The sequence below is a fragment of the Trifolium pratense genome, linkage group LG1 (assembly GCF_020283565.1).
Source record: "Trifolium pratense cultivar HEN17-A07 linkage group LG1, ARS_RC_1.1, whole genome shotgun sequence".
Taxonomy (NCBI): domain Eukaryota; kingdom Viridiplantae; phylum Streptophyta; class Magnoliopsida; order Fabales; family Fabaceae; genus Trifolium; species Trifolium pratense.
This window is the reverse complement of record NC_060059.1, coordinates 4,774,442-4,787,754: the sequence shown is the minus strand read 5'-3', so window position 1 is coordinate 4,787,754 and position 13,313 is coordinate 4,774,442. Positions and strand designations below refer to the sequence as shown.

General features: G+C 34.1%; 2 protein-coding genes across 4 annotated transcripts; both read left to right on the top strand.

The window, feature by feature from the left end:
- Positions 1-8,742: 8,742 nt before the first annotated feature.
- Positions 8,743-10,450, top strand: LOC123882893 (2-hydroxyisoflavanone dehydratase-like). The gene has a single exon (XM_045931545.1). The coding sequence runs from the start codon at positions 8,818-8,820 to the stop codon at positions 9,781-9,783; it is 966 nt and encodes a 321-aa protein (XP_045787501.1). The 5' UTR covers positions 8,743-8,817; the 3' UTR covers positions 9,784-10,450.
- A 1,021-nt stretch (positions 10,451-11,471) lies between these two features.
- Positions 11,472-13,313, top strand: LOC123882901 (paired amphipathic helix protein Sin3-like 1). Of its 3 annotated transcripts, none has more exons than XM_045931570.1 (3): positions 11,472-11,782; positions 11,866-12,193; positions 12,957-13,313. In XM_045931570.1, exons 1-2 carry the CDS (start codon positions 11,591-11,593, stop codon positions 12,172-12,174), a joined length of 501 nt encoding a protein of 166 aa, XP_045787526.1. In that variant the 5' UTR covers positions 11,472-11,590; the 3' UTR covers positions 12,175-12,193; positions 12,957-13,313. The 3 variants fall into 3 exon arrangements, with proteins under 3 accessions (XP_045787526.1, XP_045787519.1, XP_045787512.1); XM_045931563.1 differs by lacking the exon at positions 12,957-13,313 and adding an exon at positions 12,348-12,887 and having other exon boundaries at positions 11,866-12,210; XM_045931556.1 differs by lacking the exon at positions 12,957-13,313 and having other exon boundaries at positions 11,866-12,887.

Here is a 13,313-nt window from a genome sequence, read left to right as displayed (position 1 = left end):
TAATATACGGTGTGAAAAATATGTGTATTTCTATTGCAACAAATCCTATTTTATGGAAAAGTAATCCAATTAAATGTAAGGTCATGATTAGAGCGGTAAAAAATGGGTCGGACTGATGGGCCGGCCCATTAGTCCACGGTCTTGGGCGAGCTGGGCCTAAAAAACATAGTCCAAAATGCAATCGGGCTTTTTCCAGTTAATAAAAGAGGATATATTTACCTAAAATTAGAGTTTAATCGATATTTAATGTTGATGTAAAAATGATTTACACTTGCATCAAATAATATCTCAATAAAATTGATCATTTAGAAATATTATTAACCACCTTTGAGCTAATTTTTTTTATATGGGCCGGGCTAGCCATCGGCCTGCATGCCCAATAGGACTCGTGCCGGACTAGAATTTAACAGCCCATATAGCAATCGGGCCGGCCCAGCCCTGCCCACTTATACGCGCTGACCCATTTAACAGCTGTCATGATAAACATGCTACGGCCCTCCGGGGCATTTGTTAAATGAGAAATTCTTAGGTGAGTCTTCACCTATACATTAATGATTGGGCACAACCAATTAAATCATTACAACTCATTAACATATTAAATAATTAAAAATAATTAATTGAATATTAATAAAACCAAATCTAAACCAAATCGAGAAAAATAGGAAGAAAAAAAAGTCATGTGTTATATTTTTTTCTTCTTCTTCCAGATTGTTATTAATTTATGTTCCCTCCCAATTTCTTCGATGTGTTGCAAACGCTGATATTTCTTTCTAGAAAATCAATAATTTTTTTCAGTCTTATATTTCTTGAAACGTTGGGGCTATTGAAACTAGTATTATGGTTGAATTTGATTTTTTTTTTATAGAAAGTGGTTCGATTTGATAAAAAAAAAATAGCGGATAGTTTTGATAAGTTAGCTTATAACGGATGAACTTATATATATTTGATTAAATTTGTAGTGTTTAATAAAATTAACGAATGATCCTGTCAAAAATAAAATAAAATTAACGATTGAATTAGTTTATAGATATGAAATGACATAAAAATAAAATATAATTAATTCATATTTAATTTTTTTCTTATAAAAATTTGGGAGGAAAAATAATATGCTATAAGGAAAAAATTTGCACGTAAAAACAATACATTTCTTTTTTTAACAAAAGGCCTAATTAGTCTTTTGGTTCTTAAAGATATTTTTGGTTTCGCAATGGTCCCTTAAAGAAAAAAAGGTCTGGATTGGTCCTTAAAGACACATATGTTGCTCAATTGGTCCTTTCCGTCAATTTTTTATAAAAAACGTTAGTTTTAGTTGACTGAATTGTGGATGTCATTAAGTGTAAGTGGTCCACCTTATTAATTTTTAAAATTTTAACCAGTGGAATTTTATGTTATATTTGGAGTTAAAATTTAACGAAAATGACCAATATGACAAACATATATGTCTTTAAGGGACCAATCCGGGTCTTTTTTTCTTTAAATGAGCAATCCAGACATTTTTTTTCTTTAAGCGACCATTGTGAAACCTAAAATGTCTTTAAGGAACCAATAGACTAATTAATCCTTAACAAAACTATACAAGAGAATTTATTTCCTTATTTTTCAGAGAATTTATTTCCTTATTTTTCAGATTTTGTAAAGATTTGTTTTATTAATATTCTATTACTTATTTTTAATTATTAATGACTTGTAATAATTTAATTGGTTGTGTCTAATCATTATTATTTAGGTGTAGACTCACCTAAAAATTTCTCTTGTTAAATTTATGCTACTGGACTCTAAGCAAGGAGCAACAAAGTCAAGTCTTTCCAACTAGAAGATGAAACCTACACGGCTACACACCTACTCCACTAAATCAATCAGAGGTCTTGCTAAACAGTACTTCCGGATATTTTTTAAGCATTCCATTTAAAAATATAATTTATTCAAAAAAGTGAAACATTTCAATTTTTAATATGTTAACTTCACACATTTCTCAAAAATTTTAACAATAACTTACTATTTAAGATGTTTAAAGATCGTGTGTTTAGCATTTTGAATCAATTATTATTTTCTTTACATGGTGTGATTTTATTGTTCTTTTGAGTTGTCACCACCAAACAATGACACAACAATCACACGGGTCCGGTTACTGTGCATAAGCCATACTTATGCACGGTGCATAAGTCTGCTTCGTACACCCCCTCCTTTGTCATACACCCCCAATTCCAAAACCCATCTCCACAGCCCAACTCCTTTGCGGCCCTCTCCAAACGAAAACGAAAACCATTTTCATCACCCTCGCCATTTTCATCACCATTGCATAAACGGAAACCATTTTCATCATCACTGTCGCCATCAACATCACCCTCGCCGGAAATCATCAAAACCCATCAAAGTTCAACATCATCACCATCGCCATCATCATCACCCTCGCCGGAAATCATCAAAACCCATCAAAGCTCAACATCATCACCATCGCCATCATCATCAACGCATAAATCATCTTTCATCACCATCATCCTCGCCGGAAATCAAAGCCCAACATCACTGTATCATCATTATCATCAAAATGAAACGAAATCAGGTTTGTGCTTACTGCAGTAATTGCTCTTAATTTTGTTGTTGAGTTTGAAAAATGCTTTCAAGTAATTGCAATTAGTTGGTTGGAAATGGTTTTGTTGTTGCATGATTTTCTAACTAGATGTGTATATGATTTTTAGATGCTTAATTGCAGTTAGTTAGTTGCTTAATTTTTGGAAATGGTTTGAAAAATGCTTTCAAGTAATTGCAGTTACTTAGTTGCTTAATTTCATTTTTAAGATGAGATATGAGTTTCTAACTAGATGTGTATGTGATTTTTAGAACTGTTGTGACTTCAAGTTTGTTTACTTATGCATTGTTATGACTTTGAATCCAAGATGAATATTATTAGAATGGTTTTAGATAGTTTTACTGTAAAACCATTAGATGTACTTAATGGTTTTGCCTTTGAATCCAAGATGCATAATGTTATATATAATTTACAGCACGCTCAAAAGGTTGTTTCAGAAACTATCTTGTTGAATATGTGTTTTTGGACTGTGATTATGAGATGTAAGATTAGTGTTAGGGTAGTTTTCTGTGTAATTTGTAGTAGTTACTTATCACTCAATCACATAGAATGATTCATTAAAATGTCCTGTCTGTGATATTGTATTTTGTGGAGCTGGTATAGAATTGGTCTAGAACAAACTTGACAGTTGATTTAGATTGAACTGTTGAAGATAGTAATTATGTGACAAGTTACTGCATAGAATCTGTGTCCGTAATATGTAATATGCAGAACTCTACCAAAGGATATCTGCAAGATATTCTTTTACACTTTGAAGCTTAGTTGTTAGTTAACCATTGTGCTTGTTTTCTGCATACTTAGGATGCAATATATTCTGCACTATTGGCATATCAGAAACTGATATTCAATAAAAATTTACTGGTATATGCCATGGACTATTCCTAAGGAACTTGCTTGTATCTTCTGTTGTTGTGATGATCCCTATTGCTGTGGTAGACCTCCTCTTTAAACCGACTTTACGAAAAGCTCATTCTATGTCATATGATATGTCATATTAATCTCATTAATTTGTTTTGCATTTTCTTACAATATACTTTCATAACTATATATGCTGAATTACTTTTGGATATGCTGAAATAGGCAACAACATATAAGCTAAGTCTTAGTCTTGTGAGGTACAATCTTTTCAGCAATTGTTTGGACAATGATTTTAAGCTAAAATGTTAATTTGTGCCACACTCTAGCTTGGTTGTTCTGTTTTCATTGCTATGTCACTTGAGTGCCTTTAGTGCAGTGCAAGCCTTGCTATCAGTATCTCTTGGCTTTGTATTGTTAAGATTCTTTTGTAGCTAGAGCAGGTGTTAGGTAGGGGAGTGCTAGCTTAATTTTGTTTTGGTTTTGGACTGGTGTCATTGCAGCCTCATAGGAGTGCTAGCTTAATCTTGATGTAAATAATAAGACCTCCTTTGTATTTATTAGACCTTGTAGTACTTCTTGTACTTGGGGTTTTTATTTTATTTAATAAATCTTCTTTTTGCTTTTTCACAAAAAAACAAAAAGAGATGAAAATCTATACACTTGTGTTGTACATGTGTGACTTTTTTCACATTACATACATTATCATGGAGTAATACCCTGAATTACAAGTCAACTTGTGGTTGCCTGCTATAAATGGTCCTTTAAATATTTTTCAACGATACAAATACACTGCATGTAAGAACAAGGAACATGAAAATATGCTGAATCGTAGGCTAGGCTTTAAGTGTAAGTTATTTCGATTTTCCATAAGTGTGGGCAACTATATTTAGTACTCATGGCAGTGGAATAGCTTAATTAATAATTCTTTAGAACTGAATAAATATTAGAGCATCAAGTAACTGCTTCATCTTGAATGTTAAAACCATTTTTGCTGTTGAATTGTTTTAGAGAATTGTACTCTAAAACCATTATATGTATTTAATGATATAATTTTAGGCACGGCAAGAGGTTTGGCCTATCTGCACGAGGATTTCCATGTTTGCATTATACATAGGGATATAAAGACTGGCAACATTCTCTTAGACGATGATCTTCAGCCTAAAATTGATGATTTTGGGTTGGCAAGGCTTTTACCAGAAGATCAATCTCATCTTAGCACAAGATTTGCAGGAACATTGTAAGTCCAAATGATTACTTTTATAAAGATGTAGCTGACATAAAAAGAATCTAATTTTAATGTTACATTCTTTTATCAACTATGCTAGGGGATACACTGCACCAGAATATGCAATACATGGTAAGTTAAATGTATGTTTCTTCTATGAATTTTCTGTTGCTTAAATGATCAATTTTTGAGTTGGACCTTAACAAATCTCACCTTTAGAAAGGCACATGATCCATTTTCTGTTTCTAATCACTGTGTATGTTAGGCTTTTTTTATTGAGGTGTTTAAAATTGATTTTAGAATGGTTTCAGAGAGTTGTACTCTAAAACCATTTAGCTGGTAGAATGGTTTCAGAGAGTTGTACTCGGAAACCATTTTGCTGGTAGAATGGTTTCAGGTAGTTGATGTTTAATTGTTGCTTCCTAAACTATTTTGCTGGTAGAATGGTTTCAAATGATTATGTTCCAGTTACATCCTTAGTTTAGGCCATTTGGAGGAACTACAAAATTAACATCAGTTCATTTATCTTATCAATCAATTATGATTATCTTTTTTTGTAAAACTTATAGATTGTTGGAGATAATATGCAAGGTGCTGTGTTTGGAGAGCTGCTAGATTGCCTCTTGAAACCTACAAACATCAAAGAGAAAATATCAAGTATGTTAACTTCATTTTGTCATGGACAATGCTTCTTAATAATGCACTTCTTCTTAAAGTATGATTTATTTTTGACAATTTTGCGCAAAGGGATTGATATAGGTTGTTTTTACTTGTAGGCTTGATGCTACTTGCATCTCTTGGAAGCGAATGCGAGGAAACTATGTTAAAACAATTGATGTTGTTGGAGTTTGGCAAGAGAACAATGTTGTTGAAACTGAAAAGACCATTGAAGCTCTTAAAAGAGTTGCATAGTAAATTTAGAAAAGTTCTCAGAATTGATGTTATTCTTGTTGTATAAATTGTTGTAGACCTTTGGATGTATTTATATATTTTAAGTTATTTTATGTGTCATCTTGGGTAGAAATTTTAATATCACCACATACATATTGTAAAGAATTTAGACCTATATTTGTGTACTATCGATTAATGCAATTAGATTTCTAATGATTTTGCAATATCATTTTTCTGGTTTCAATATCCTTCCCATAGTTTCTACTAGTTATGCAATTCACCAACTACTAGTTAATGAAACCATTTAACTATACTAATGGTTTTAGTGTAAAACATATTGAAACCATTTAGCTATACTAATGGTTTCAGTGTAAAACATATTGAAACCATTTAACTATACTAATGGTTTCAGTGTAAAGCATATTGAAACTATTTACCTAACCTAATGGTTTCAGTGTAAAACATATTGACCATTTAACTATACTAATGGTTTCAGTGTAAAGCATATTGAAACCATTTACCTAAACTAATGGTTTCACTTATACAAATCCATCATAAACTAAAACTTGGAAATGTGACATGATGATATAGTTGTGGTTTTCATTATTTAGTTCATTTCAATATTAAGGATTTCAAAAATCTATTTTAAAACCATTTAACTACTAGTTATTGAAACCATTTAACTATAATAATGGTTTCAGTGTATAACGCTATGAAACCATTTAACTAGATTAATGGTTTCAGTGTATAACGGTATGAAACCATTTAACTAGACAAATGGTTTCAGTGTATAACATCTAGAAACCAAAATAATTGTCTAATGATTTTGTAACAAACTAGTGTCAAAATAATCAAAACCATCTAATCTAAAATCAACAGTTATGATTTAAAATAGTGAAAACTGTGTCGAATATTACTTTTTTTTTAACAAAAACAAACTTATAGCATTTCATTAATCAAAAGAGGTTCAATACAAGAAGGTAGTAATTTAAATAGATAACGACTAGATCAAGAAATGGTCGCCCTAGCAAGCGTATGAGCAATCATATTCGCTTGTCACTTGGTAAAACTCACCTCAAAGTTTAAATGTAAAGACAACAATTGCTTAATTTTACACATTAAAATACTAAAGTCAGAAAGCCCAACATATGAACGGCGTATTGCATCCACTACACTCTTAGAATCTGTTTCAAATATGACATTAGTGAGACCCCGACGCTCCAACTCCTTCATAGCTTCAAACAAGGCAAGAGCTTCCCCTTCAATTATGGAACATTTCCCTTTAATCCATGATGTACCAGCTAGCACAAACTGACCCAAGTAATCTCTAACACACCATCCCGCGCTTGTAACACCTTGCTCGATGTGAAAACCTGCATCAACATTGCACTTGAGCCATCCAAATTCTGGTTGTTTCCACTGTGTATTCTGCTGATGTACTTGTGGTCTGCTGTTGTTCCTGTCGCGAATTTGCTGAACCGCGTCCCATTCATTCCACAAATGCATCGCTTTACCGCATAGTTGTTGCCCCGAATCTTTCACATTATTCCAAACCCAATTATTTCTATTATTCCACAAGATCCACACTAGCATAGCGAATTTCCCAGTTGTATATGTTTGCTCTCATAATGACAAATATTCATAATAACATCTTTTGGCGCATCGTAGTGTTGAAACCGCGCCGAAATCATCACATCGAGTCCAGCAGCTTGCCACGCTGTTTTGCTGTTATTACAGTAAAAAAGGAAATGACAATCATCCTCGTTATAGTGGTTACATATCGGACATGACAATGGGCAGGGCACAAACCTCTCTTTACCTCAAAGTTGGAATTTAAAAGCAACAATCTCTTAATATTTAAAATGAGGATACTAAAGGCTGAGACACCAACATGGTTAGCATGTAAAGCTGCAACAACAGTACTTGAATCAGTTTCAAATATTATGTTCTCTAAGTTCATATTGCTTGCATCCTTCATGGCCTCTAAAAGAACTAGGGCCTCTGCTTCAAGAATTGAGTAAGCACTACTTATCCAATATGTTCCTGCACGCCTAAACAGTCTGCCGTCATCTCGGATGCACCATATACACTTTTTCAGCCATACAGTGTGTAGACCAGATAATACAACAAATCAATTTCCAACACATACAACTAAGAATTAATTTACCAAGAGATTTGCAGAGCTTAAAGTGGTGGATGTGATGAGATTCTGAAAATACCAAGTGTTTGATCATTCGAGAGATGAGCGGATACTGTAACTAACAGAACCACTAACATAGCTAAAGATCAAAGTCATGAACCTCTAAAACTAAACCCATATACAAAAAATTGAAACTAAATTTGTTAACCCCATCTGCAAAATCAAGTTTCAAGTAACAATTCATTCATTCGTTTATTCATCCTCAGCAGCAGCCTTAGAGGAAGGACCAGTATTCTTTGGAAGCAACAAGTTATGAATATTAGGCATAACACCACCATTAGCAATGGTAACATCACCAAGAAGCTTGCTCAATTATTCATCATTCCTAACAGCCAATTGAATAATATGACTTAGCAAAGTTCTACTTTTCTTGTTGTCCCTTGCAGCATTTCCAGCCAACTCCAAAACCTAGTCAAACTCAAATTAAACCAAATTCAAAATCAAATCCAAATTCAAACGAAATCGCATGTGAATTAGTAATTAGAATTTATTCAAGAACATGAATTTGATCTAAATTTGGGGAAAAATGAAAACTAATTGAATTACCTAGATCTTGATCCTGATACAACATGTATATGAAATTGAAGAGAATGAGAGGAATTGAACGGAAATTGATCTTGATCTTGATACACCTACGAGTACTTCATCTTCCTCATATTACAACCATCACCGCCACCCTTTTTATCAAACTACTCATAACTAAAAAGAAGAACAGAACAAGAAAGAAAAGTGAGGACCACCGTCGAGAATCCACCGTACACCACCGAGTACGAAGGGAGAAGACGACGGCGAGATTCAGAGAGAATCGCGATGTTGAGACCTTGAGAGAGCTTGAGACTGTGATCCTGTGTGACTCAGGGTCAGAGGTGAGACCTTCAGATCAATACACGTGTCATCACTATAATCATGATCGGATGGCTGTCATCACCTTATGCATTGTGCATAAAAAGACCCTTATGGATATTAACTTTTGCCCAATCACACTCCTACTCTACTCCAATATAAAAATCCAAACACTCACTTCTCTGTGCATCTCATCTCATCTCTGCATCAATGGCTTCCACAAAACACATCATCTCTGAAATTCCTACCTGTATCACTCTCTACAGCGACGGCACCGTCGATCGTCCACGACAAGCACCACTAGTCCCTCCCAATCTCGACGACCCAAATATCCCTGTCTCATCCAAAGACATCACCATCTCTCAAAACCCCAATATCTCTGCTCGTCTCTACCTCCCCAAAAACCCCACAAAAAAACTACCCATCTTAGTCTTCTTCCATGGCGGTGGATTCTTCTCCGAATCAGCTTTTTCAAAACTCTACCATGAACACTTCAACGTCTTTGTTTCACAAGCAAATTCCATAGTTGTTTCTGTTGAATACAGACTCGCTCCAGAACACCCTCTACCTGCTTGTTATAATGACTGTTGGAATGCACTTCAATGGGTTGCTTCTAATTCTGCTGAAAACCCCATCAACCCAGAACCGTGGTTAATTAACCACGGTGATTTCAACAGAGTTTTCATTGGTGGTGATAGTGCTGGTGGTAACATAGTTCATAACATTGCTATGAGAGCTGGTTCGGAATCTTTACCAAATGATGTTAAACTGTTCGGTGCTATTTTACAACACCCTTATTTCTATAGTTCATACCCTGTTGGATTAGAAAGTGTTAAACTTACGAGTTCTGAACGTGATTTGTTTACTTCGGTTTGGAGTTTTGTGTATCCATCAGCACCTGGTGGAATTGATAATCCTATGATTAATCCTTTGGGTGAAGGGGCGCCGAGTTTGGAAGGAATTGGTTGTGATAGAATGATTGTTTGTGTTGCTGGGAAAGATGGAATTAGGGAGAGAGGGGTTTGGTATTATGAGAATGTGAAGAAAAGTGGTTGGAAAGGGAAATTGGAATTGTTTGAAGAAAAAGATGAAGATCATGTTTATCATATTTTTCATCCTGAATCTGAGAATGGTCAGAAATTGATCAAACGTTTGGCTTCCTATCTTCATGAGTAAGGAAATGTCTTTGTTTGATCTGTTGTAATGTTTTAGATTGCAAGGAGCAAGTATGAGATGTGTTCACTTTGTTTTACTAATACTAATAATAATGCTCACTTGTGTATTGTGTAAGATTGTCACTGATTTTATTATAATTATAAAGTACATAGTATTGTGTCAATAGATAGATATGCGCAGGAATATTATTATATGTCAGAGGTTCAACCTCTTCATCCTTGTGTTAATTAGTCAGATTTCTCAACTTCGTTGTTAAGATTGAGTTGTTTCTTTCCATTGTACTCTCCGTCGTGGCAATGAATGTCTTGATGATTGGCTAGCTAAGCATGGTGCCTCCTATATACTGGTCTGTTCCTCTCAACTGCATCCTATTTTCCTTGTCAATGCCAATGGAGTTTCGCTTAAGATTGTAGTCTTTGTTTTTTTGTTTTTCTTTCTCCTCTATTAAACAAATAGATAGATGTGCACATCTCATTTTTGGTGCAGCAACTAAGTGAGTTGGACACCTTAGTTCAGGTGTCTGTAGTCATATGTTTTTGTAGTTTTTGAGGAGTGTATTTCTATTACACTTCCTTCTTTTTTATTATGTTTTTGTTTCTCTTTATTTGTACTGCTATAAGGCCTTTGAGACTATTTTCAATAAAGTTGTTTATGTTGAGATCTTCAATCTTTCTGTTTTACATAATTCAAGAAATATGCTTAACTACAAGATTGATCAGTCATGTATGTCATGAATTTTTTTTTATTTTTTTTTTTATTTTGTTAATAAGAACTTATGATTTCTTGCTTATATCTTTCATTGTATTCTTAGTATATACAATTACTGCAGTTACTGATGATTCTATGCAACATATATGGAAATAATTTCATTGACTAACAATGTCTGGTTCTGTTGTGCAGAAAATGTGCTTGAGCTTTTGTCATTTTGTTTTGTTCTCGAAATTTTCTTTGAAATTACAGAGTAGAGATGTATGCATGGTAGATTAGTATGCACAACATTACATGAAATATGAATACATGATTATATGATATGAAGAAAAAACATAGAAACCGTCAAGGAAGAAATTGCGGAGATGTTTCAAGACCGTAGAGATTTGATTTCGGGATTCAACTTCTTCTTGCTAGCAGGACATGAAATATAATGTCACTTGGATGATGAATCATCATCCAAAGATAATAAGTGCGGGAGAGTACTGCCATTGTTTGTTCTTATTCATTAAACTCTCTACTATAAGAATATGAGTTCGATTCATGAGTAAAACATATATTATTTGTACTTTACTTATTTCACGACTGAACTCTCAATTATAAGAGTTTGTTCTTGTTAAAATCAAATGGCTAACAAACAAAAAATTGTTGTTTTTTTTGTTGACAAAAAAACAGTTTCATGACGTTAAATATTAGGAAAATGCTAAACAATGCAATGTGATTGTGTATATAATACCCGCTTTTTCATTTTTGTCTTTTGTATAAAACTTCAGAATGCATTTTGCAAAGTATTTTAGTTCAAATTTGAAAAACACATTCAGAATTTGTTTTTAAGACAATTTTTTTTCTAAAAATGTGTTCCGAAAGGGCAAAAATGGAAACCTGGGGTAAACAAAAAAACACGAGGGGTTAAGAGAAAAATTCTATTAAGAAAGGGGTCCAAGCCCAATATGGAAACCACATATCAATTCACTCGATAAGAAAACTATGTTGACATTTCGGCAAAACCCGACCCGTTTCACCGGATTCAAATTCCTCCACCAAAATCAGAAACCCTTCTTCCATTTTCGGCTTTTCGCTTCCTCCACTCCAGAACAGAATGATGATTCGCAGCCTGATGAGGCTTCTTTCTCGATCTCGCGTGAGAATGCTTGCAGGTGGTGGAGGAGGAGGAGGACATGGCAGTCCTGTTAATTTCAACTACCGGAGATGGTCATCTGCATCTTCATCATCCGTTCCTCCAATTTCTGCTGAATCCATCAAGGAAGCATACAAAGAAGCATTCAATGGGGTAGGTTTTTTTGTTTATCTTGTTTCAATTTCCATGTATTTTAAAATAGCTAACTAGTTGATTTCTTAATTTTACCCTTCAAGATCGACAGCCTCAGAATGGTTGAAGCCAAGCTTGATAAACTAGCTGATTTTATGATGGAAGTAACACATGTTTTTCAAGATGAGCCTGAAAAGTTATTTGAATTTGTGAGAATCCTACTTGATTTCCGTATTGGTAGTACTGATTTAAGTGTCTTCAAAGAACGACTGACGGAGTTGTTGAAAGGGCATAACAATTTAATTTGGAAATTCAACAACCTCGAGATACCGGGAGTGACCTCACTTCTATTGGATAATGATGGATTACCATTCAAATATGATTTAGCAGCAGTCAAAGATGATCAGGAATGACAAGTTTGATGACAGTCATGTATGTATAAATCATTATTAGGTTGATCTATTTAATCAAAGGTTCTTTACTATCTTTAGTGGTACTTATGCTCTTTTATTGTATTGTATAAAATGAAATATTCAAGTTATCACTATCTATAACATATTAACATTCGTTACAGTTTGAGATCTTACATGATATTAGGAGTGTGGCCGGTGAACGTCTCTTCACACGGTCGTTGTGAAGGAGGTGTTACCTGCCAGACACTCTGACCTCAAGTCAATAATTAACCGTTAATGTCAGTCATTCCAATGTCAAACTCGAAGCTTAACTGGGCTGAGCACGTCATTGGACAGGAACAAGAACACACAGTTTTAGACTAGTGTGTGATTGGTCAGAGTTCGATGCCTAATTGGGTCGACCTCGACGCCGAGTTGGTCTTAGGCCATGTCCATAGCAGTTTGGTATTAATTATAGTTCCCCGTTTACTATTGAACTAGCATGGTAACCCATATAAGCTAGAAATTTGTCTAAATGCTTTTGAGAAATCTTGGTCTTCTTTCATAGTCATAGGTGGTGGATTCTTCTTCGAATCCACTTTCTCAAAACTCTAGCTTGACACCCTCTACCTGCTTGTTACAATGATTGTTGGTGACAATGCTGTTGGTAACATGGTTCACAACATTGCCATGTAAAATTGATTTAAATATATACAATTACTACACAATTACTAGGCTGGTTCTATGCACCATACATGGAAATAATATCACTGACTACACAATGTTTGGGTACTGTTTTGCAGAAAATGTGCTTGAGCTTTGGTCACTTTGTTTTGGTCTTGAATTGTTTTATGAAATTATAAAGTAGAGGCTTATGCATGGTAGATTAATAAGCACATGTGCTTGAGCTTTATAGTCTTATGTGATATTCATTAACAAGACCTCTGTGAGGCATTATAGTTTGGTGCATGAACTTTGGTCACTTTGTTTTGGTCTTGTATAATGGTCTGCCAGATCAAAGATCTTGAAGGAGTGTCAAATATTTTACTGTGTTATATAGAAAGTGAGATGTAATGCATGTTTTTAATGGAATATGTAGATTGTTGTCCCCCTTGTAATTGAAGACTCATTTTAAAACAATGCCACGTAGACATTTTAAA